The following is a 21,840-nucleotide window of genomic DNA, read 5'->3' as shown; positions in this document are numbered from 1 at the left end:
CGTGTCCTGCCCCCCCCCCCGCGCGTACTGCGCATTTCTGCTCGCGTCCATGGAAGCCCAGAAGCTCCCTCTTTGTGAAGGAGCTGGGTTCGGAAGGGCTGCGAGCCAGCGGCCAGAAAAGCGTGGTTTAATTAAAGCCCGGTAGGAAATGGTGCAGGTAACGATGGTGTCTTGGAGGGGGAGGATGGGCTTTGAAGCCCGGAGAGGCATCGGCACGTACCACCTCTGATAATATCCTATTACTTGTAGATATTTCACATGGAAACTAGTGTGTGGGAGCTTCATCCTGCAGGAAACTGCTCCTGAATTTTAATTGGATGAGTCAGTCAGTGTAAATACAGCTTAAACCTACCCTAAAGCCTTCTCTTTTTTTTTTTTTTTTTGTCCTTTTAATGAGCACTTGGGACTTCTTTTTTTTTAAAAAAAAAAAAAAAGAGGAAGGGGGCAGTTCAAGGATCGCTTAATATTTTTGATGTGACTGGTTTGGAGGAAATCCAGAGGAGAATGTGTGTGTGCGGCAGTATCCCCCTGCACGTAATCTGTCTTTGAGATACATTTCGGGTCGGAGGAGATAAATATTTGTCGGAAAACATCAGACTTCTTCAGGGCGCTGAAAGCCAAATATGAAGTATTTTGAAACTTTTTCTGTGACCGGGAAGTTTGAGGCTGGTGGCTGCAGTCCCCGAGCTTTGGCGTTAGGGTTTGCGCCGTGGGGACCCGCTCGGGCTGGTTTTATGAATGATGCGGTGCCGGCGCGGCCATGGCGGTGGGGGGGAGGGAGGGAGCGAGCGTCGCGCCCATTGTGTGCGGGCGGAGGTCGCGGGGTGGGGGGGGGGGTGAGGAGCCGCCGAGCTGGCGGGACGCGGGGCCGGGCGGATTCCCCCTCCGCTGCCTTCCCCGGAGCGAAGCCTGCCTGTGCGCCTCCCCCTGCGCCCCCCAAACCGGGGCGCCTCGGGCCCCGAGGAGCCGCGCAGGCGGAGCCCCGGGGGGAGCGGAGCCCCGAGGAGGAGCGGAGCCCGGGCAGCTCCGCGCTGGGGGCCGCGGCGCTGAGCGCGGCGCGGAGCGGGCCGACAGCCGCTGCGGCGCCCGCGGGGCGGCAGCCGGGGCCGCCGCCATGTTTCCTTTTTTGTGAATCGCTCTCATTTGCATACCACAATCTCCATTCATAAAAAAAAAAATAACCAAAAAAAAAAAAGTGCTGTCATCAGCGCTGACCTGCGGCAAAACCTGCCCTGCGGAGTGCCCGGAGCTGCTGCTGCCGTGCTGAGGACCAGCCTGCAGCCATCGGCTGCGGGAGGAAGGGCCCCAGGACCTGCTGTATTAATATATGCTGTTCGCTGCTTGTTGACACAGTTATGTGGGAAATATCAGCTCGGGGAGGTGCTGGGAGCACGTGATCCGCTCCATTCATAAAATACCTGGCTGTCCATTCACAGTGCAGTACAGTGTCTGCATTCAGCAGCCTCGCAGCTCAGACCTGCATGGGGAGGGAGAGGCAGCCAGGCCGGCAGGTTTGTCGGAGAGGGCAGCAGAAAGAGGGCTTGTGGCTGCGAGCATGGGGGTTACTGTAAAAATGGGGGGGGGGGGGGGGAGTCGCTTTTATGGTTCGTGTTTGTCCTTTTCCTATAAAGGAGCATTAGTGCAGAAGCACCTTCTCTCTGTACTGTCTGACGTTTAAGCAAGGAAGTTTTATTCAGAAAACGTGGAAATACTTCCCCTCCAGAAATACTGACTCAAAACTAAAATACTGAAAATCAAATTCATTATTATGGATGTGTTTTCAAGACAATACGTTAATCCATTTGGGGTAGTTTACATCTTATTGAACAATACTGTCTTACATCTGCAAGATACCTACACAGTGTAGAAGGAAGTCGGTCATCTCTAATGAGACATTTGAAAATGTTGCCTATTATAAAACACAGATAACAATGAAGACAATTGATAAAATCAGCAATGCAGTTCATTTTTGTCTGTTTACTTCGAGAATTTTACAGCAGATTAGCTATCGTCATTTCTCCTTACCCTATGCCGTGGCTGAAGAGACCTCTGAAATATCAGAATAACAGAGAAATGTTTTTAATACGGCATAAACTGTTTAGAGGTCAGTGTATTAACTTTGATTTTAAATATTTTGAGATCTTTTAGAAAATAAAATTGAATGAAACTGAATGATGAAGGATCCCTGAAGCAGACAATGTATTTGTTTGATGTAACTGTTTTGTGGTTGCCAGTGTTAAAATGGTGATGTTCAGAGCTCATGAATACACTATTTCATTATCTTAACAAATCACACTAAGGTGATCCTTAATTATACATTCGTGGAGTGGAGGAGGCTTTGTTGTTAGCGCAACCTAAGAGAATACCTGAAAGATTACTAGTCTACTTAAAATGAGAAAAGAAGGCTCACATACAGTATTTGGTTTGAGTTAATTCAGTGTTGTTATAGAGCTAAGTGTGTGCAACCTTATAAAGCACTATAAGCTGTGCTTTTTTTCAAAGAATAGGTTTTTTTTTTTTTCACTCTGGTTGTTACAATATCAGAAGAAAAATATTGCTCTTCTCGGTTTCATTTGCTTTTTTTGACAGCATTTTTGGTGAGGCCAGAGTCGTCGTTCCTCTCTGGCTGATTTTGCACATAGCACAAGCATGCCACTTTAAATGATTGGGAAATATGACTGAAACTCCAAATAAACCATTTGTGAAAAGAGGGCAGATCTACCAATTGAAATTATCATATATTTAAGAGTTATCTATGTTTAATTTTATCAGTATAATTGATGACATCAGTGGCCTTGAATTCATTAAGAAATCTCTTGGCATATAAAGGCGAATACGGGTACTTTGCAATGCATTTTGTGTCATTGTGACTACCGGGAATATTCTGGCAGTTGAGCATTATTCTTTGTTTATAAAACTTCGTTTTATGGAGTAAGATATAAATATTTGTGATGTCTAGAGTTTGACCTCAGTTAATAATGTTAAATTATCAGTGGTGGTGGGAAAGATTAATTAAAAAGCTGCATTAAGGACTACTAGGTTTCTTGTCAGTCATGAACATATGGAAGGCAGCCTTATAAAATTCTGATTGCCACGGATGAATCTTCATTGGTGATTTTTACATTGTTCTTGTAGTGACGTTATTGCATTTGTCAGTTGGGTATTAGTTAAATGAGAGTATATACATCCAGATAATTTTTTTTTTTTTTCCCCTCAGTGGTGTTTTGCAGTCAGTGGGGTCAGCATGAACACAATGTGGTGTTCATAAATACAATCAGCTTTTAAATGATTTTGGATTTAGGATTATGATTTAGGATTTGTGGACATATGGGTCAATTTGCTGTTGATGCAACTTGACATAATAATGTCGAAGCAGGCAGGTCAGCAAGCACTGTGCCGAATTCCTGTTTTGGTGGTAGATTTTACTGCTGTCTAGAAATGCTACTGAATTTCAGTGTTAGGTGAAACAATAATTGTTATGTTATGTAGTCCCCATTCAGTAGGGATGAATGATGACAGGCTTAAGATGGAGTCTGGATTGCTGCTGTTGAAAAGTAGGAGCAGTGCTTTATTGGCTTGTTTACTTTCCTCTGTATTGCAGGTGGCCTCTTTCTTTTTCAGGGAATGCTTGTGCTCTTGAATTATATTCAGAGTTGCTTTTATGTACTGTGTTTTTACAGATTCAGACTGTCATATGCTAATTGTTTTGCTACATAGATACAGCTAATCTTACACTCATTTGCCTAGATAATTTAATTCAAGAGATTATAAATTAAAGAAACATGGATTGTATGCTAATGCTGTGTGCTTAACAGCTCCTAGATTATGATGTGATAAACATCCTCAAGTGTTGATTTGAAAAAGTAAAGCTGAGCTAAATTTTTAAAATAAAATACTTGTTATGTTCATGTCTTCCTTCAGTATTTATAAAAATACTGTTTATACTTCATTTGTGCTTCAGAACTCCTTATATTACAAGCCCAGATACTGAAATATGAACATGAAATTGTATCTCAGAAAGTAAAGGCAACTAGTTTGGTTTTATTAGTTCTGGGAGGATTTTAACACTTTTCAGCTGGCTGATTTTCTTTCTTCGATTTAGGGCATATATAGACTTTGGAATTCTTCATTCCTTAATGTAAGGAATTTGTAAAAAGGAGTAAGGATTTTTTTTTTTTTTTTAAGGAAAGCGTCTTCTAAACCAATTGATTATATGAAATCATTGCAATTCTGATATATTTTCTTCTGGGGGAATTGTTCTTCATAGAGTCCTGGGAAGGCTTTTCCAACCCTGTGAACTACTTTCTTGCTGTCTCTTTGGCTTTATGTTATGCCACACTACTTTGAAGGTGAAACTGAATTTGCATGTTACATAATTTGGGAGTCAGGGTTTTTCTGTTTATTATTTTTTTTATTTTTTACAAGAAAGGTTCACCTTGGCAACATTCCTTGATTACTGTAGTACTGCAGAAAAAGGTTTTCTGCATGTTTTGGCATAACTGGAGCCAGCGATAATATTTGAATTAAAAAATGACGAGTCTTTCCCATGTTTCTTCATTTAAAATTTAATGTTCTTGAAGTGTTAAAGTGACAGTGAGGACGTCAGCGTATATTTCAAAAGTAGAGACATTTCTTGAAAGGAATATATCTTGACAGGATTGGAAGTCAGAGGATTAAAGCTGAGGGTATTCCTGGTGGGTTTTGGCTAAACAGTGGCATTTTTGTTTGTTATTTACCCATTCTTGTGTATGTCTGGAGAAAACATATGCATTGGTGATGACTTGATGGGATATGACAAACACTGTAAACCAAAAATACTGTTCAGAATATTGACACAAGTTTTAAAAGGAGACAGAGGAACTACTTTTGGGTTTTTTGGATTTTTACTCCTCAGATTCAATAAAAGTAACTGTGATATGGCATACAATGCTGCTGTTCTAATGTTTAAATCTCTGCTTTCTCCCTCTTCTTTCTCGATTGGAACATGTTGCAGTTTCCTTAAAGGGATTTGAAAGGTGGCTGGAAGTTGCCATGTTGTTGAGGATCCTAGTTTCTTTATGGATATATTAAAAAGGAACTATCTTTGTCTTTTTCCTTTCTGTTCTAATGTGCAACAACATTTAATCAAGCAAATTTTAACTAGCATGGTAACTGATACTGAATAGCTGGAATTGGTTGTAAACAAAAATTAAATGGTCCCTGAAAATATAAAATTTGTTCTTCCTTTCTCTCCCTTGAAAATACTAATTTCTCTTTCTGAAAGCACTTCTACTTGTGAAGTATTTATTTAATTATTGGCGACTAATGTGGTACAAATATTCCAAATTAAAATTCAGTAAGATGTAAACAGATTTGCAACATTTTTTTAATACTTTCTCATACTTTGTTAGGTGAGTCTTCTAACAAGTCTTGGTATTCAGCAGAAAAGACCTTCAGTGATGCTTGTTTTTTGAGGGAAGGAAGGAGACCGGATGCTCTTTTGGTGTGCTGTATTAACATACATTTCTAGACTTAAGACAATAGCAATACATACTTACATTGCACTTACTTTTCCTGTACTCTCTTAAGATATTTTTTTTTTTTTTTTTGCTAGTGCTCGGGCTATGATCTAGTAAAATCTGTTGGCTGGCACTACTCCCTGTGGCTCTTCTCATACATGAGGTGGTATTGTGTTGTATATGGTAACAAATTTTATGGTATATGGTACCAGGGTAAACATGGTATCTCTCCTGCTTGAAAAATATCTGTAATAGGAATCAGTATCTAAGACTGTGGTGGTATTGAACAGCACTTACTTGTAGGAAGTAAGCAGATATCTTAAGTGCATGTGTTTTCACATCTTTTCAAAAGCTTATCTTTACATAATGTTCATGCAGATGTCTGTGGTATCAGCTTGTTAAAAGAATATATATATTCGTTTATTTATATTCAGTGCTTTATATTCACTGGTTTTCTCCTACATGTGACAAGAAAAGAATCTAAAAAAAACCCAAATGACCAACAAATCTTTAGATATGCTAAGGGACAAAAAAAATGTGCATTTGAGTGCTTTGAGTAATAAAATTGTTTATAAATGTGACTCCGATTAAATAATAACTGACTTGTTACACACAATTGCAGGCCCTAATTCCCAGTGCTCCAAATGAGGTGGGGAAAATAAATAATAATAATTTTAGAAGACCCAGTATACTGATGATAAATGCATCTCTATATGCAAGGAGATCACAAGCATTTTTTTCTCTAAGAAGTCACTGTCATATGACAGTAAATACTTCAATTCAAACAGGGAAAATAGGCCATAGAAACTTCAGCAGTTCCTGTGCTTCATTCTGCATTGCTGCCTGACACCAGACTTCCATTCAGAAGTATCTTTCATGTGTGTGCTACATAAGAATTCCCTAAATGTGTACTGTTGAAACATCTAAACCATATTAAAAATGAAGTGATAAAGATATTTTTTTGTCGTGTGCCGTGTCGTGTGTCCCGTCCCCCCCCCCCCCCCCCCCCCGATGTATGCATTCCTGTGTTTGAAAATTTTGACTACTGCTGTTTGTGATATTTTAGTTATGTGAGGAAGTCTTGTGATCGGTACTTCTGCTACGGGGAGTCACACAATCAGCTGTTCAGAACCCCTAAAGAAATTCTGTGAGCTGATGTTTGGCTTGAATGGTTTACAAGAGCAAGTGTCATTAAAATCTGTGGAAGAGTTATCTTTTTTTTTTTTTTTTAAGAAACAGAAAACAGTACCAAATAAGTAGGTCCTTCCCAAGATGATCTGACAACTGTTGACAATTACCCTTTTTCTGTGACTTGTACTGAGGGGTTGCGACACTAACTGGAGTTTGTCAAAGCAAAAATGAAACTGATTTATTTCAGTTTCAGTAAAGTCAAATGCTGTGAATAAACAAGCGTAGCAACAAGAAGCATTAAGAATTTTATTAAGAATCCAAGTAACTACTGAAAACTAGTGTCAGGTTTATTAAAAATTGTTACTGAGATTGACTGCCTTCCTTAAATAAACCCAGAACTGGTGAGATATAACTCTCAGTGAGGATTCCTGCCTGAGATTTTTTTCCTTAAGAAATTGTGCAGAACTGTTTTGGTGAAGTGGTATAAACCTTGAGGGCATAAGTGATTTCTCTCTTTTTAACCTTTTGAAAGGATTAAGTAAGTGTAGTGAAAAGTAGGAGTACAGATTTAGGAATTTTTATGCAGCTTCCTAGAAAATTTTCAGTCTCTCGGATGTGATGAAGTACTCTGTGCCCTAGGTATTTCGTTCTGTGTATGGCGTGCTTACTCTGGATCTCGGTACAGCATGCCCTAATATGAAGCCTGTGGTTGAGCCTGATATATGTTGAGCCTCGAACAGGAACACATTTTTGAAAGGGCGTAAAGAAGCTAATTCAGGATTTAGAGTTGAACCCTGTACATTTAAAACGGGAAATTCTGGGGTTTTTATTAATCTATGTAAGTGGCTGACATAAACCTGTATGTTTTTAAGCACTAGTTACTGTTACTAATCACTCATCTTTGCTTGCTTTAGGACCAAGAATAGATTGGGAGTTTCCTGGTAGAGTAGACTTAGGATAGGTATGTTTGTGCCCTCTTCAGGGAGCAATTATCTATTTCATTGCAAGTTCCACTTGTAGTTCAAATGCTACTGATCTGTGCTACTGATGTAATGCAGAAAAATTTTGGAGTTGCTGTCTTTAACTTTGCAAGATTTTAAGAAAAAAAATAAACTGTAGAAGAAATTACGGTACCAGTGGTACATAATGAGTGTGCCAAGGAAATGCAAAAGTTGTAAAATGAAATGCTTGAGAATTTTCAGGCTTGAGAACTGAGATTGTTTGTGCAAATATAATCCATGTGGCCAGGGGGTATGAATTTTGATGATTTTGATAATGCGACAGAGCCAGGAATATAATCAGATTGCCTGAGTTCTGCTCTCAAACCTTCAATAGTAGACAATTTTCCTTTTTTTAGTCCCTTGTCTCATTTGTTGCTCATCCTGTGCCAGAAAGGAGAATTGCACCTTCTGATCACGCACAGGTGGGGCTGTGTAGTTGAAGACTGCATTTTAATAAGCATTAAAAATCTATTAATGCTAATATTGAAAAGTAAAGCAATGTTCTAACAATTTTGTTAGGGGCTTGTTTGTTTGTTTCTGCAGTTTAGTCTGGTTTTAGTCTTTAATCTTCAGATTTCGACTATAGGAATATTTCAGATGTTTGTAATATTGCTGTAATTCTATCCAGACTTTGTAGCATGCTGTTTCTTCTTTCTGCAAGTATGATTTTCTTAATCTTCATCTGAAAATTGGGGTTTTGGTGTTGGGGTTTTCACCCCCCAATTTGGAAGCTCTCTCTAGTGTAGTATGAGAAGGTAATAGAAGGCATGATAAATCTGTTATGGTGAACCTGCTTTTGGTTTGGTTCTTTTAAGGCGATAATGACATCTGTTATGTGAAGTCATGCCACAACGCGATACGTGAGTCCCGTGCTAGTGGCAGTTGGGTTATTGACATGTATGGGCATATTTGCTGTGGAGCCACCTAATATATGGATTACCATTAAGCCTGGGTTTCTGTGGTGTCACTCATGTATCCTTCAGGAATGGTGTCATACTTCGGGCATGTAAATGCAAAGTACTTGCAGCTCTCATTGAAACGAAAATGCCATTTGCTTGTCATTTCTTAATCAGTAAATATATTTTTCTAATTAGATCATTTTTTTACCTCTTCTCTTTTTTTTGGCAATTGGTAGGTGAAGTGTATTGTTCTTAAAATTTTTCACTATGTTCTGCTCTGTGGTTCCTGAAGAAGTCAGAGAGAATGTTTAAAATCAGGCTGTTATTACACAGCTGGTTTTATGCATAAAGGCCCATAAATGTCCTGACTGAATCTTGCTTCATCATCTACTTCTTTCAGCCTCCAGAAAACTTTTTAATGGATGTGTAACCGCTGCTTAAACAGTCCTGTGATGATCTCTAGCACAGTACTTCTATGCTTTCTGTATTTCTACTGAACAGGTCTAGCTTAAAATATCTTGTATTGTTTTAGCTGTATTCCACTTGACACATCCTCTAGAAGAGCCCCCATATGCACCTTAAAATGTACGTGCTTTGTTACTATGGTGATGGAAAAGAATCGTGCATGTTAACAACCCCGCGTTAGGTAATGGAGGATTTGCAGAAATCAGTTAAGCGTTTGCCTGGGGCACTGAAAATTGAGTCCTGACCATACCTCCACCCCAGCCTCTTGGCTACAGGCAGGCTGAGGGAATCTTGTTATGGGATTAGACACTTCTCTGTTTTCAGGTTGTTTGGGGGGTGAAGAGGACTTTTTGGAAATGGTTTCAGAAGCAGCTGAAGTAGTGTTGCCTTATCGCGTGCTTTTAAGTGTTCATAGGGTGTGCTGCACAGTGTAAAGGAGATGCTTGTGCGAGCATGTTGCATGTTTGTCACTGATACAAAACCAGTTTTGTTTTTCTTTGAACTCCCTAGGTTGGCACTGCAGGAATTCGCTACCTTTCATTTCTCTCCTTATGGCTGCCTGCAGATCCTGCAAAGGGAGAATATGTCCACATTCATTCCCCTGAAGCAAGGTAGAAAACGTGAGCTTCATCTATTAGTTGAATTCTGGATGAAGAACAGGTCTCTTCAAGGAAGGTATTCCAGAACAAGACATTAATTTAGAGTGCTCTAGTATAGATTAATTTCCTGTGGAGGCCTTTCGTTCTCCTTCTTCTGAAGTAAGTTGTGGTTAACTAGGGGAAAACTGCTAAGTGTAGTTGTCTAATTAGAGGAGCTTTTCAGGTTCTCCTCTCTTTTTCCTTCTCAGATATAACTTTTAAAAACTAGTTCTCTTGCATTAGTTATTTTGTTATTTGCATTTCTTTATTTTTTTACAGCTGAAGGTGGCATATCTTCCTGTGTTGTGAAGTGTGCTGGCTTTTAAAGAGACCCATCCTTGTAGGTTTTGTTTTGTTTTTAGCATTTTAGGAAGCGTTCTTCTGAGCACTTCTCCGTATTAGTGTTCTCATACAGCTTATCCTGAAAAGCTGCTCTGGAAAATAAGATGCTGGTTAGTGTCTCTTTGAGACGTTTTGACTGGCCCACTGAGCACCCTTACAGGTCTTAATACCAGCATTTTACCCTTGAGCAATGCTAGCAAGAAGCCTGGTTTTTACCACTCTGGGACAACAAAAATATAACTCAAATAAAAAACATGTGTTTCGTTTGCTGTAGAAAGACAGAATGCTTCCCACAGGCTACGAGTTCATTCTCCTTTCAGCAGTGAAAGGAGAAGACATTACAAAAATGTTGAAAATCAATATTGAGTGTCTTCACTACAGAAAATTCAACTTTTTTGACACTTGTGAACAAATCTTCCTGAAGTAGAACTACAATTATATGTATAGCTTCTTTTCTGAACAAAATCAAAATGTATGGATTAGCCTTGTGGAATAACTGAAAATAAGTTTACCAAATCTGTTAGTTCAGCAGGTATTTTAGGCCTGAGCAGCTACTGGGAGGTGTAGGATTGGTTTTTCTGTCTTTTGGCAAATCTGTGCAGCATGAGCTTGATCCCCACAACTGAAGCTCAGTGGATGAAGTAAAAGCTTTAACTAAGCTTTAAGGTCCTCGTGCTCCTTCCAGCTGGAGAGTGCAAAACAGTGAGCTTTGATCCATGTATCATCCCAAATAAGGCGTGATGATCCAAATCTCTGCCATGTGCTTCAGGAAAAGATCATTTTGGTAGAGAAGTTGCAAGAAATACCCTAATTAACTTTCATGTGTCAAAGGAAGCAGCAAGTGTCACTTCTCAAGGACAAGAGTAATTTTGGCCAGCTTTTCTGACGTTGCCTCACAGTCTGTATCCAAGGCAATTGCAGGTAGTGCAGAAATCATAGTATTCTACAGTAGAAGGGATTGCTTTCTACATTTTTTTTGTTCTTTTCTAACTTAAGTATTTTACAGTGGAGAAAGCAAAGCTGTCATTTCCCAGTTACAGCATTAATATCTATAAACTAGGATGTATTTGGTACAAGGGGATTTTTTCCAGTTTTGGTATTCCTCAGCTGAGACAAATATTCCCTTATTTTGTCTATATAATAAAATGGTATATTTGATTCCTGAGAAATGCAGTCTTAACAGTAGAATTGAAAGATGCTGTTCAAGCTTTTATCATTAACTAATAAAATTGGTTTGGTTGTATCGTGTTTTCAGTAGGATGCAACTTCTGTTGTCTTTATTTATGCTGAAAAATGGTGTTCTCCAAAGGACTGTTTTTGCTTTCCTCCACAATGAGTTCTTATTACAGCTCAGCAAATAATTTTGTGAGAAATTGCTTCTGTTTGACTTTGGGATATGTCCTTTGGCAATAACAATGCTGGTCAAAAAAAGCAGGAAGTTCTCTTGGTCTAGCCCTTTCTTCATGCGTTATTCCAGTAGATCACAAGAAGCTCAGATTGATACTTCTGAAGGTTTAAGTAGCCAAGTAGTATTTGTATGCCTTTAACTTCCATAGAGAACATGATTAGAAGTTACTCTAATATCTGACAGCAGAAGTAGGGAGGATTATGTATTATTTCTCTCTGTCGTTTTTTTAAAAGTTTGTTTTTTCCTAATGATAAAACTTCTGTTCATTCATCTTCAGTCTCTTAAGCTCCATTATATACCGTTTCCTTCACAAACGAGAAGGTTTTGTGTGTAGTTTATTCATTTTGATATGTAGCCTTGCAGCAGCAGTTGCCCAGTCTGGTGGTTGAGACTGCTACCAAGTGAGGTTCCAAGATACACAGGAATTAAGTTGAATTCAGTATTAATTATACTATTTGGGATTTCATGAAGCTATCTGTCTGTAGCTCTGAAGGTCTGGAAGTTGGTGCTCCTTTGCAAAACTATGCAGAAAAAGGTATTCACAAGCAAATCTTCATTATTCTTTGGGTGTTTTTAAGAGATGTAAATCTGAACTTTTTAAATGCTCCCTTCCCCAAATGGTATGAAGTTTTGTAGTGGTATAACTGATATATGCTATGGGTGGGTTTGTTTTAATGGTTTTTGATAGACTATTTACATATTTTTAAATACTTAACTCTTCAGAATGGTGTTGGGGTTTTTGCCTAGATCCTTTCTGTCAACCTGTGAAGTATTTCAGAGTAAGCTAAAGTTGCATAAGTACACAAGCCATTTAAAATAGAAATATAAAGAATTCCATTAATGCCCTGCATTTTACCAACACTGACAAGTCCAGTTTCACTAAATAAATAGCACCGGTGCTGTCATTTTGACACACAAAATAACTTTGTCTCTATGTAGTTAATAGCCACCTCTTAAAGCATCTAAAGCAAATTTGCAGACAAGATCAGTTAATGAGGGGAGAGTGGGTGTAGATTTATTTAAAAATCCACTGAACTTAACTGCTCACTTATTTGCTTTTTAATAGTGAAGCAGATCTGTGGTTTGAAATGGTTTGGGGAAGGTTTTGTGACAAGGCAGATGATGGTTCAGAACTACTTGAAAACTAGAAAGGGGTCAGCTACAGTTTCTCCTTTCTGGGAGACTGGAAATCTCCCTTTGAAAATGTTCAAGAAACTTGATAACTTAGATATTGAAGATCTTCAGAGATGCAATTAATATCTGAACAAAGTTTTCCAAGGACATCACAAATTAATGATGATTTGGTCCTATATTTTATTATCTTTAAGATGTTAGTGCTGCTATTACCTGAAGATATTAATTCTTTACATAAAAACATAAGAATTGCCATAAAGGATCTGGCAAAAATCTGTTGACATCCTTTCACTGTCTTTTCCACTTGCTATACTTTGTTAAATTCCACATGCATCTGTTTCCTCATCACGAAGTTTGAGCTGAAATACATTATTTGCTTCTTGATTCTTTGGTGGAAAACTTTACCATGTGGTTGGTAGGGCTTCGTTTTACTTTAGCAGCAATTTAGTTTTGGATGGCTCATCTGTTCTTAATACAAGTGTTGTGTTTTCAGGCATTCAGAAGTTGAAGTGAACTGAAATTGCTATGCCAGATTACTCAATTTTAATCTTTTGGTATAGTTTGCTGTTCATGTTTGCATGTTAGAACTTGAAATTAGTCTTAGTATCTAAATGGAGTATTTCAGAGCATCGTGTACTGCATGGGTATTTCTTTTCTTGAAACAGTTTGTCTCAAGAACTGTGTGAATAAGGTAATGAGATAAAATGGTAAGCATGATGTTCTGGGGAAAAACTTAGCTATTCCGTTTTGTTAGGAAATGGCATTGCATTTGTGGTTATTTATGGTTATGTCAGTGTCAACTGCTTGCTTTTTGATGCTAAAGTAGTGTTTTAGCAGAAGGAGAAAGGGAATTGGGAGGTGCTGGTGCTCTTGGGCTTTGGCCTTGAACAAGGACCTCATGAAGTGGGGAGGGGATTGCCTGTGTCACCTTCCTTCAGCCTCTGTTCAGTCAGGGCTGGCTTATTAATAGTTGGAAACTGTTTCTTTTTTTAAAGATCCTACTTTACACTAGATACGTCTGAGGTTCAAACAAAGGATTTCTTGATTAAAAGTTAGGTATACTTCAAAATTGATCTATGTGTTCTATTTACCTGTAGGTCTATTTGTCATTTTTATACACAAAATAAAATGTGCTTAATAGAAATCAATTGGATGCAAGGAATTTCTAACTGGTTATTTGGGCCAAGGCAATACAAACTGTAAATGTGAAATTGTATGGGTTTGAGAGAGCTGCTGGACATTTTAAATTACTTTTTTCCCCTCATTGCTGTTAGTGTTGTTGGACTTCTTGTATACAGTTTCTTAGAAGTAAATTACACCAGGGCTGTTCTTGTTGCATTCAGTGCTTTCTCAGCTGTAAAATCTTGATGATGTATCATCAGTCTTGTTTTTTCAAGGTGGGATTAGAGAGATGAGGGTATCAAATGAAAATAAGGCAGGGGACGGGTGGAAGGGCAAAAGTAAACCTGCTGTAAGAGCTACCTATGTCTACAAAATATATTAATTCCTTTCCCCTTATTAGAGCTGGGCCTTCTGCCAAGACAGATCTGCTGTTCCAGCTGGGGCTTGCAGAAGCAGTAGTGACTGCAGGAGGTGATACATACCATTCTTTTAATGTTCAATGGCATTGACAGTTACCAAAGTTTTTTTTCTTTGCTCAAGTTTATCCTTGCTATAAGTTAAAAAGAAAGGCAATGGAGACAGTAAGACAATGCTGAAAAGATAAAGACTGACAAGGAGAGAAATCTAGGGCCTAGTTTTAGGTATGCATTTAAAAGTCAATTAGGCAAACTACTGGCATTAAGTTTCTAAAATTATTTCAGATGCCTGTCTTGCTATTTGAAAGCTCTTCTTGTAGCAGATCTTTAAGTTTTTTCATTGAAGTATTGTACAGTGAACATTAGAATCCTTTATTAAGACTGCTTCTCATGTTGAGTTACTGTCTTGTCCCCCAGTGCACTGGCTTCTGGAAAAATACCTAGTAAACTCAACAGCCTAATTGATGTACTGTTTGGAAGTGTTGGAAGCTATAGATAGTTTGTATAAGAATTGCTTCCAGCCCTACCAGTGGTATCCATGGCACTAGTAAGAAAGCATTTCTAGGCAATTTTTATCAGCTTCGCTTGTTAGCTTTCTTGCTACTTTTAAAGAATGCCCAAACACTGTTCTGAAACTTTAAAGGAAATGCAAAGAGAAGTTTAAATGTCTCTGTGGGCTATGCAGCTGCCACTCTTTATATGAAGAATGACAGGCTTCACCAGAATGCCTGGTTCTTAAGGCAGGAGACCATGATGCTGAAACACATTAGAACAACGTTATTTATATTCTGCCAAAAGCAATTATCCTGCAAGACTTATAAATATGTGTTAGCTTTTATGTGTGTGATAAACTCTACAGACTTCCACAGAGATCTGTAGGTCTACTCAGAGTGATATATTTAAATTTTTGCAGGACTGAAGCCCAAGTGCTTGCATAAAAAGATGTTTCTAGTTGCAGGCATATGCTGATTATTCAGTAGTGTGGCAGAAGTGTTTCTTTGGATTGGTCTGTTCTGATTAGGATTGTTATTATGCCAAGGTAAAGAGTTTTTACATTTAATAGTATTTGATAAGAGTTGTTTTAAGAAACCTGTTTTGATCCACCAGTATTTCTTTCTAACAACTTCTAAGCTCCCAAGGGTTCTTATCTGCCCAAGAACACTATTTTTAATTTCTGTGAATCCTTTACTTTTCCTCCCCATGAAGATTTATTACTCCTTAAAAGCATCTTCAGTTAGCTACTTTAAGCCCTAAAAGTGGCCTTGTTCTGTGCTGTGTCTTTTCGTCACCCTGTGACAGAAAATGAGCTCCACTGTTCTAGGGGAAAGGCCTGTACTTTGGATCTTGGCTACCAAATAGAGCAGCTTTTCTGTTCGCCCCACAGCTGCTGTTAATGTTTCATTCTGCAACTGCTAGAGGATGGGCAAGTAACCGTCCTCATATGAGACAAAAATATAACTCCATTAGTCAGCTGGCGTGGGTTGTTGAAGCAGAAATGCAGGCAGTATTTTCTCCTGGTGGAGAAAAATCCATCACATCCTATTAAAGTTGCCATTAGCTGACTATGGGGGAATGTACATTTCCTGAATCCACGATTGCCTGTTCTCCTTACTTTGATGGCTGTCTACTTTAAAACTTGTAATTTAGTCATAACTATTATAAGATCATGTTACATCTCTGGGGTTAAATCTATTTGACATACAATCTGTCTGAGAAAAGCCCTTAAGAAATAATGGTGCTTGACACTAACTGAACCTTAAATTATTGTGGTGTGAATTAGAGAACCTTGTTCCTGAAGAGATTGTGAGCTTTCCGAAATCTATAGCGCCTGTAGGACTTCTAAGATTTAGTATTTTAACTTTTAGACTATTTAGTATTTTAACTCATTGCTGTTAAACACAGATTTTGAAGTTTCTTTCAAAGGTGGGTGTGTTTGGGTTTTTGTGATGTTTTTTTATTTATTTTTGGTTGGTTGGCTGGTTTCCTTACAGCTGTCTTCTGAAGGTTGAAAATGTGATAGGCTAGTGGCATCTTTGACATCCTCTTGGCAGTGTTCGTGGTAAGGTTTAAGTGAGGGAGAGTTATGTTATAACCCTTCAACTTTGTCGTGCTAACATTTGAACCCTTAAGGTTTTTGGGTGTTTTATTTTCATAACATGCAATTATGGCATAGAGCAGCACCGAGAAAATACAAAAGTGCCTTCTTTTCATAGCTGCTTATCAATGAAAAGAAAATCGTCTTTCCTTTGTTATTCTGGAACTGTCAATTTTTAGTCATGTCTGGAGCAGTGTTTCAGTAAAGGATGACTTTTTCTCTCTACTGCAAATACAGATGTGGTCAGACTTCCTCTTAGTTTAGTGCTTAGATTTTGTTAAAATCTCTTGGCCACCTTATTCCTTATTTCTTTAATTGCTTATGCCCTTTTTTTTTAACTAAGTGTGGACAGAGAGAAATGTTCAAATCTCTTAAATTGAGAGGGATGAATATTTAACCTTGATATGAGGAGTGAATGATTCTTTACGATAACACTTCTGGTGTTAGTATATCAGCTGTCGTGAATCTGAAGATTACAGGTGCATTAACACCTGTAGGTGTTAGACCGAATATTATTCAATCTCATCCTGTGTGGCCCATGTCTGTCTCCACATAGTGTACAATATTAAGGTTGAAGAAGCAATGATGCAATGGCAAGCAGTGGTCTAGTTTGGTTTTTTATTGTAGTTATGTTTTAATACAGGCAGATCCTGGATATATCTCCAGCTGGTTGTCAGTTTTCTGTCTCTGGTGTTTTTCGTGTTTCTTTAGGGCAGGTAAGTGGCAATGCCTATGCTGCTTTCGGTTTGTTCCCTTCTCCCTCTGATACAGTTGCTTCTTGTTATTCTCAATAAGCTATCTGTGGTAGTAAAGAACTTCAGAACATTGTAGTGAACAGTAAAGTTAAAATAAGAACATTAGATTACTGTGTTATACAAATATAATTTAGTTACACACTTACTGACTCTGCTAGTTGAATTAAACTAAAAAGAAAAAATTATGAAGCTCCAGCTGAGGGAGCTATTTTCTGTCAAGTTGGTTCCTTGCATGTTCACATAAGTCATGTTCCCTAAACCTTAGCATGGAAATGTAGACAAAGTTTTGTACTCTTTTAGACAAGAACTAGGTTGCTGGGCTAAAAGCTGTTGTAAAATGCAATCATTATTTTGTAAGACTGAAAAAAAATCTGTAAAAATCTGTTTTAACTTTCCAGAAAAGGAAATGAGCAAGATCCTATTCCAGTATATATGATCAGACAGCCCCAGTTTTACTGAAGAGCTAAACACAACTTCATGTCCAAAGGTTGGGCCCTTGTGAGAAACTTACCCGCTGTTCGCTGAGAACGAGTAGTGGAATTTCTCCTGAGGTGCTGTGTCTCGGGGTTGTTTTCCTATTGGATTTTTACACTTTAGTGTTCAATAAAACTTTAATGTTTTCCCCTCACGAAGGGAAAATCCATCTCCACTACGTTTCTGGTTGGCCTGCCTCTGCCTGGCAGCTTCAGGCAGCTATGGAGGTTTCTTTTCAGCTTTCAACCTTTCTCCTCCTCACTTTCACTCTTCTACAAGTAGGCTTATCCTCTGCATGCATTACTCATTAAACAGGCCCTGTTTTTCCTTCAATACAGTAATTTTCTTTATGTCAAAGCCTTCCTGCATGCTGAATAATGCATCCGAGTCTTTCTTTTTTCTTCGGACAACTCAAAGTTGCATGGGAGCTGGCTAGTTTTGTGTATGGTGGAGAGAGAAGCTGGAGCACACTGTAAATGCCTGAGTGAGTATGTGCAGGGCTGCTCTTATCCTTGAAGCAACATTTTCTATAGTTCCTACTTGTTACTTTAATATATTAGCAGAATTTAGTAACTGCTCTCTGTAAACATGGAGATGTGAACACTGTAGGGTTTCTCTCTTACCTGGATCTCTTTGGATTGGGTTGGTAGGGAGCTTGTTTTGCCTTTACGAATTGAAAGAGATTGCCATATGGTCCGGTATAGTTCATGTACACAACTGTGATCCAGTAGAGGAAAGGCAAACTCCCAACCCCCCTACTGCTGTTTCAGAAAGGAACAGACAGGAGGAAGTAGGAGTGAGAACAGATTTCTGGATAGATTGGTAGGCAGTGGGGTGAATTCTTAGCACTTCCCACCAGAAGTTTATTCTAATAGGCATTGGGTTTTAACCGTGTAACTGCTGCTTGGGAAGCTGGAACATGAGGATCAAGAGTAAATGCATAAATAGACTTACAGGGCTAATTTCAAATTAGAATGATAAAAGTATGTATTTCACATATAAACAAGGCTGTGATGCTCAGCCTCTAATTGTGTGAAGTTAATAATGGCTTGATTTTTTTGCTTTTAATTTATATTTTTGTTAAACTTTATGTACAACTGAATGGAAGCACTACTGGCTATATCTGGAAGACAGTACTGTAGCAGTATCCTGACTGAATGAGACTCCTAAGATTTACACCTGGTGGTGGAAGTGTGTGTATAATAGATCTACAGTGACAGAAATACGCCAAATGCAACAGAACATTTTTCTTGGTTTCTGGGTCTCTTAAAGCAAAGGGGTAATTCCGTCTATTTGTTCCCATACTGTACAGGAGGAACAAATGGATTTTTGTGTTAGGCAAACAGCTACGTTACTGGTCATCAGTTTCCCAGAGTTAAAACAGTAAACAAAACAACCAAACAAAAAAGCAAACTATTTGGAAATAAAATTTGTGTATGGACTAGAGAACAAATTTTATGGCTTTTCTGGATAAAAGATTAATTTATATCTAAATGTGTGTCGTCCTGTGTCCGTCCAGTCCCATCCCCCCCCCCCCCCCCCCCCCCCCAAAGAATAGTTTAGATAAATAATTGTGTAAATCTGCATTTCTAATGATGAAGTGTAGTTTTGAGCTGCCACTGAAAGGGATAGTTTACATTCACCTGCAAAGCCTTGGCCTTAGAACTAAGGGGCACAGGACTGCAGGTGATTCGGGGCACTGATCTGTCACAACAGTCTTTTTGGGATGGTAGATTTTCTGTTTCGGTTGCACAACCAGCTCACTTCAGTTGCATACTGGTCTGAGTTAACATGAAGGAAATAGCAGAATTGTGCCTCAAGTCTGGAGGAGAAGAAAGTGGTAGGGATTCAGGCTGGGTTATGGTGAGTAGGTTTAGTTGCCTTCCATTATCCCACAAAACCAAATAATTTTTGCGGCAGACCTACAGATGCTGAATCACTGGTAGAAATCTACATGTATGACTGTTTAGACATCTCCTATGAATAAAACCTTGTGATTAATAAGGAGCTTACAAAATGAGAGACCTATGTAGCGTTTATGTGCTATACATAGTATGCTGTACTTGTATCATATAACTGTTCAATGGAGCATCGCCCTTTAATTTGTCTCGTGGCGATGCATCGTCTGTCTGTGTCAAAATGCTTGCACGAGCGTAATCTGGAAGCTGTTTTTCTTCTGAGTGCCAGTGTACTGGAACCCAGTGTTTAAATCTTGAAATTCATGGATGTTACATTTCCTTGCATTCTCAACAAATACCAAATAATCTTCTGTATATAATGATCCTTATTAAAGGATGAATAGCTGCAAAACTTGAAGGGTTTTCATGCATTTTTTCGTCTTCTTCCTCTTTTGAAGAGGGAAGATTTGTATTTCCTCTGCCTTATGTGCTTGGCATAATAATGCAGGAGCACAAACTAAAAAAAAAAAAAAAAAAAAAAAAGTCGTAACAAGCAACAGTGGTTCATGATGCCAATACTGCAGTTTGGAAAAAGTGTTGTACCAGTAAATTGACTAGCCTCAATTAAAATTTAAAGAGTCTCCATTACAAATAGTAAACAGTATAGTCACTTCATTGATGTTTGTTATTCCTTAAAATGAATAAATTTTTTCTAGCAGAAAAGGTTCATTTGTCAAAGGAATTTTTCTAGGTTGTTCTTAAAGGCTACTTTTCTATTTTAAAACTTTTTTGGGGTGATATTTCCTTGCATATTGGTGACTGTGCATCAGTGAAAGCGAGCTGATGAATCACTTCAGACAAATCACATTTGTTTGGTATATATTAAACGTCTTCCAAATAGAGGTTGCTATAACTCCTTTCCAGTAAAAATATCCAGACTGAGTACTTTTAACCCTTGCTGAGTCTTGCTACAGTTTGCTGAGTCTTATTACAGACTTCCAAATTCATACAGTCCGACTACAATCTTTAGTGTTACTTTATTGTAAAATTACTGTTTTATGAGTGTAAAAGTTTGGCCAGGTACACTCTATCAGTGTTTCAATCTGCAGAAGATAGTGCTCATTTCTTTTATCTCTCTGTTGAAAATACTAGGTTTTACATGGAATAATGATATCAGAATAAAAAGCTGCATGCAGGTTACATGTGCTTATAATTGATTCTCATCTTGTGATGTATTTTCAGTTGTCTTTCTTGAAAATTGTGGTTTCTCTGCATCTCAGTTTTCACCACATTGTGGGATAAACTTTTTGCAGTGTTCAGAATATCTGTTTTCTGTGCCACCAGAGTTAATCCCCTTGCATCGTCTGGAATCAAGAGGGCTTTGCCTTTGTGTATTCAGTCATTACATAAAGGAAATTCAGTTTGTTTTGTTAGCATGTAAACTGGGCTTTACTAAATACAAAGAGGGCCAAAACCTCTCGCAGCAAGAATTTAGAAAAAGAAAATGTACGCTTCTTGGGAGGAAGAAAACCGTTCAAAACTTTATTACACATTTGGTGCTCATCATTCCACATGCATGAAGCCAAAAAAAAGGAAAAATTAAGACTTAAGTTATGCTGATACTGCAGAAAGAGATCAAATGTGCACAACTTTGTGACTTAAATAATAGATTCTCATATTGCTAGTTGTGGTTTAATCTCAAAATACATCTACAATGTAGAGAAGCAGTCAACCTCCAACTGAGCTGCAGTGTGACTGACCCCTTGGTTTCCTGATCCATACAGGCTTATGTGAATGAAAATTTGGCTGCAGTTGCTGGCGGTGAAGCAAACACTCGTATGCGTGTTCAGACACTGCTCTGGAACTTATGTTGAAGTATCGTATCTACAGAACCACTTTAAGCAGTTATGAGATAGCCTTGTGACTAAAATCAGACATTTACTGATTAAGGTTGTTCTGGGTTGAAGTTAACCTTTCTTCTGGATTACTCTTGATTCACATCAGCTTCCCAGTGTTGATCACTGCAAAGTTGCAGAAGCAGCGGAGAAAGCGCATGGCAGGAGTAAATGATCAGGGCAAGAGAAGGATGGGGAGAGTGCTTCTGGCAACAGTGCCAGATCATATTACATTAAAATGCTTGTAACAATAATGGTAGTGTAGGTATGAAAGTTGCCTTGGACTTGTTAGTAGAAGATAGTGTAGCACTGTCAGTAGTTTTGTATTCGCTCACCAGTCTCCATTAAAGGACCTCCTGAAATCAGGCTGCAGAAAGTGGTTTACAGGAAAGAAGAAATCTGATTGCTGTGCATTTTCATATGTCTCTGCTTACTCACTGTGGAAATGCTTCTTAGAACCTTTCTTCCCACTCCTTATGATCCCTAGCAGTTTTCCACCTGTGTTACTTAAAACTATTAATATGATATAGATGTAATACAATAACTTGTATTTGCTGGGAAATACTGAATCCATATACAGTTAAAAATGAAAAATCGTAGTGTTTTACTATGTTCTTTTTTATTGGAACCAATCTAACCAAATTTTTACTAGTTTAGATTTAGTTACAA

At 38.3% G+C, this 21,840-nt stretch overlaps 1 protein-coding gene across 4 annotated transcripts in view; it reads left to right on the top strand.

Annotated features, from left to right (window-relative positions):
• The window catches only part of SPRED1 (sprouty related EVH1 domain containing 1), a 59,959-nt gene that overhangs the window by 805 nt on the left and 37,314 nt on the right, over window positions 1–21,840 (top strand). The window contains exon 1 of one of the 4 annotated variants that reach the window (XM_074824503.1): window positions 1,911–2,104. The exons of 2 other annotated variants lie outside the window; for them this stretch is intronic. Coding sequence is in view for 1 of the 2 variants with exons in the window: in XM_074824500.1 (XP_074680601.1) it covers window positions 9,578–9,669 (92 nt within the window). In the remaining variant the exon portion in view is untranslated. Of the gene's footprint in view, window positions 1–1,910; window positions 2,105–9,527; window positions 9,670–21,840 lie in introns of those variants that run through there. One more of the 4 variants, XM_074824500.1, reaches the window with a different exon arrangement.

Source organism: Strix aluco, chromosome 4 (assembly GCF_031877795.1).
Source record: "Strix aluco isolate bStrAlu1 chromosome 4, bStrAlu1.hap1, whole genome shotgun sequence".
Classification (NCBI taxonomy): Eukaryota; Metazoa; Chordata; class Aves; order Strigiformes; family Strigidae; genus Strix; species Strix aluco.
The sequence above is the reverse complement of the archived record's forward strand: the minus strand, read 5'-3'. Positions and strand labels throughout refer to the sequence as shown.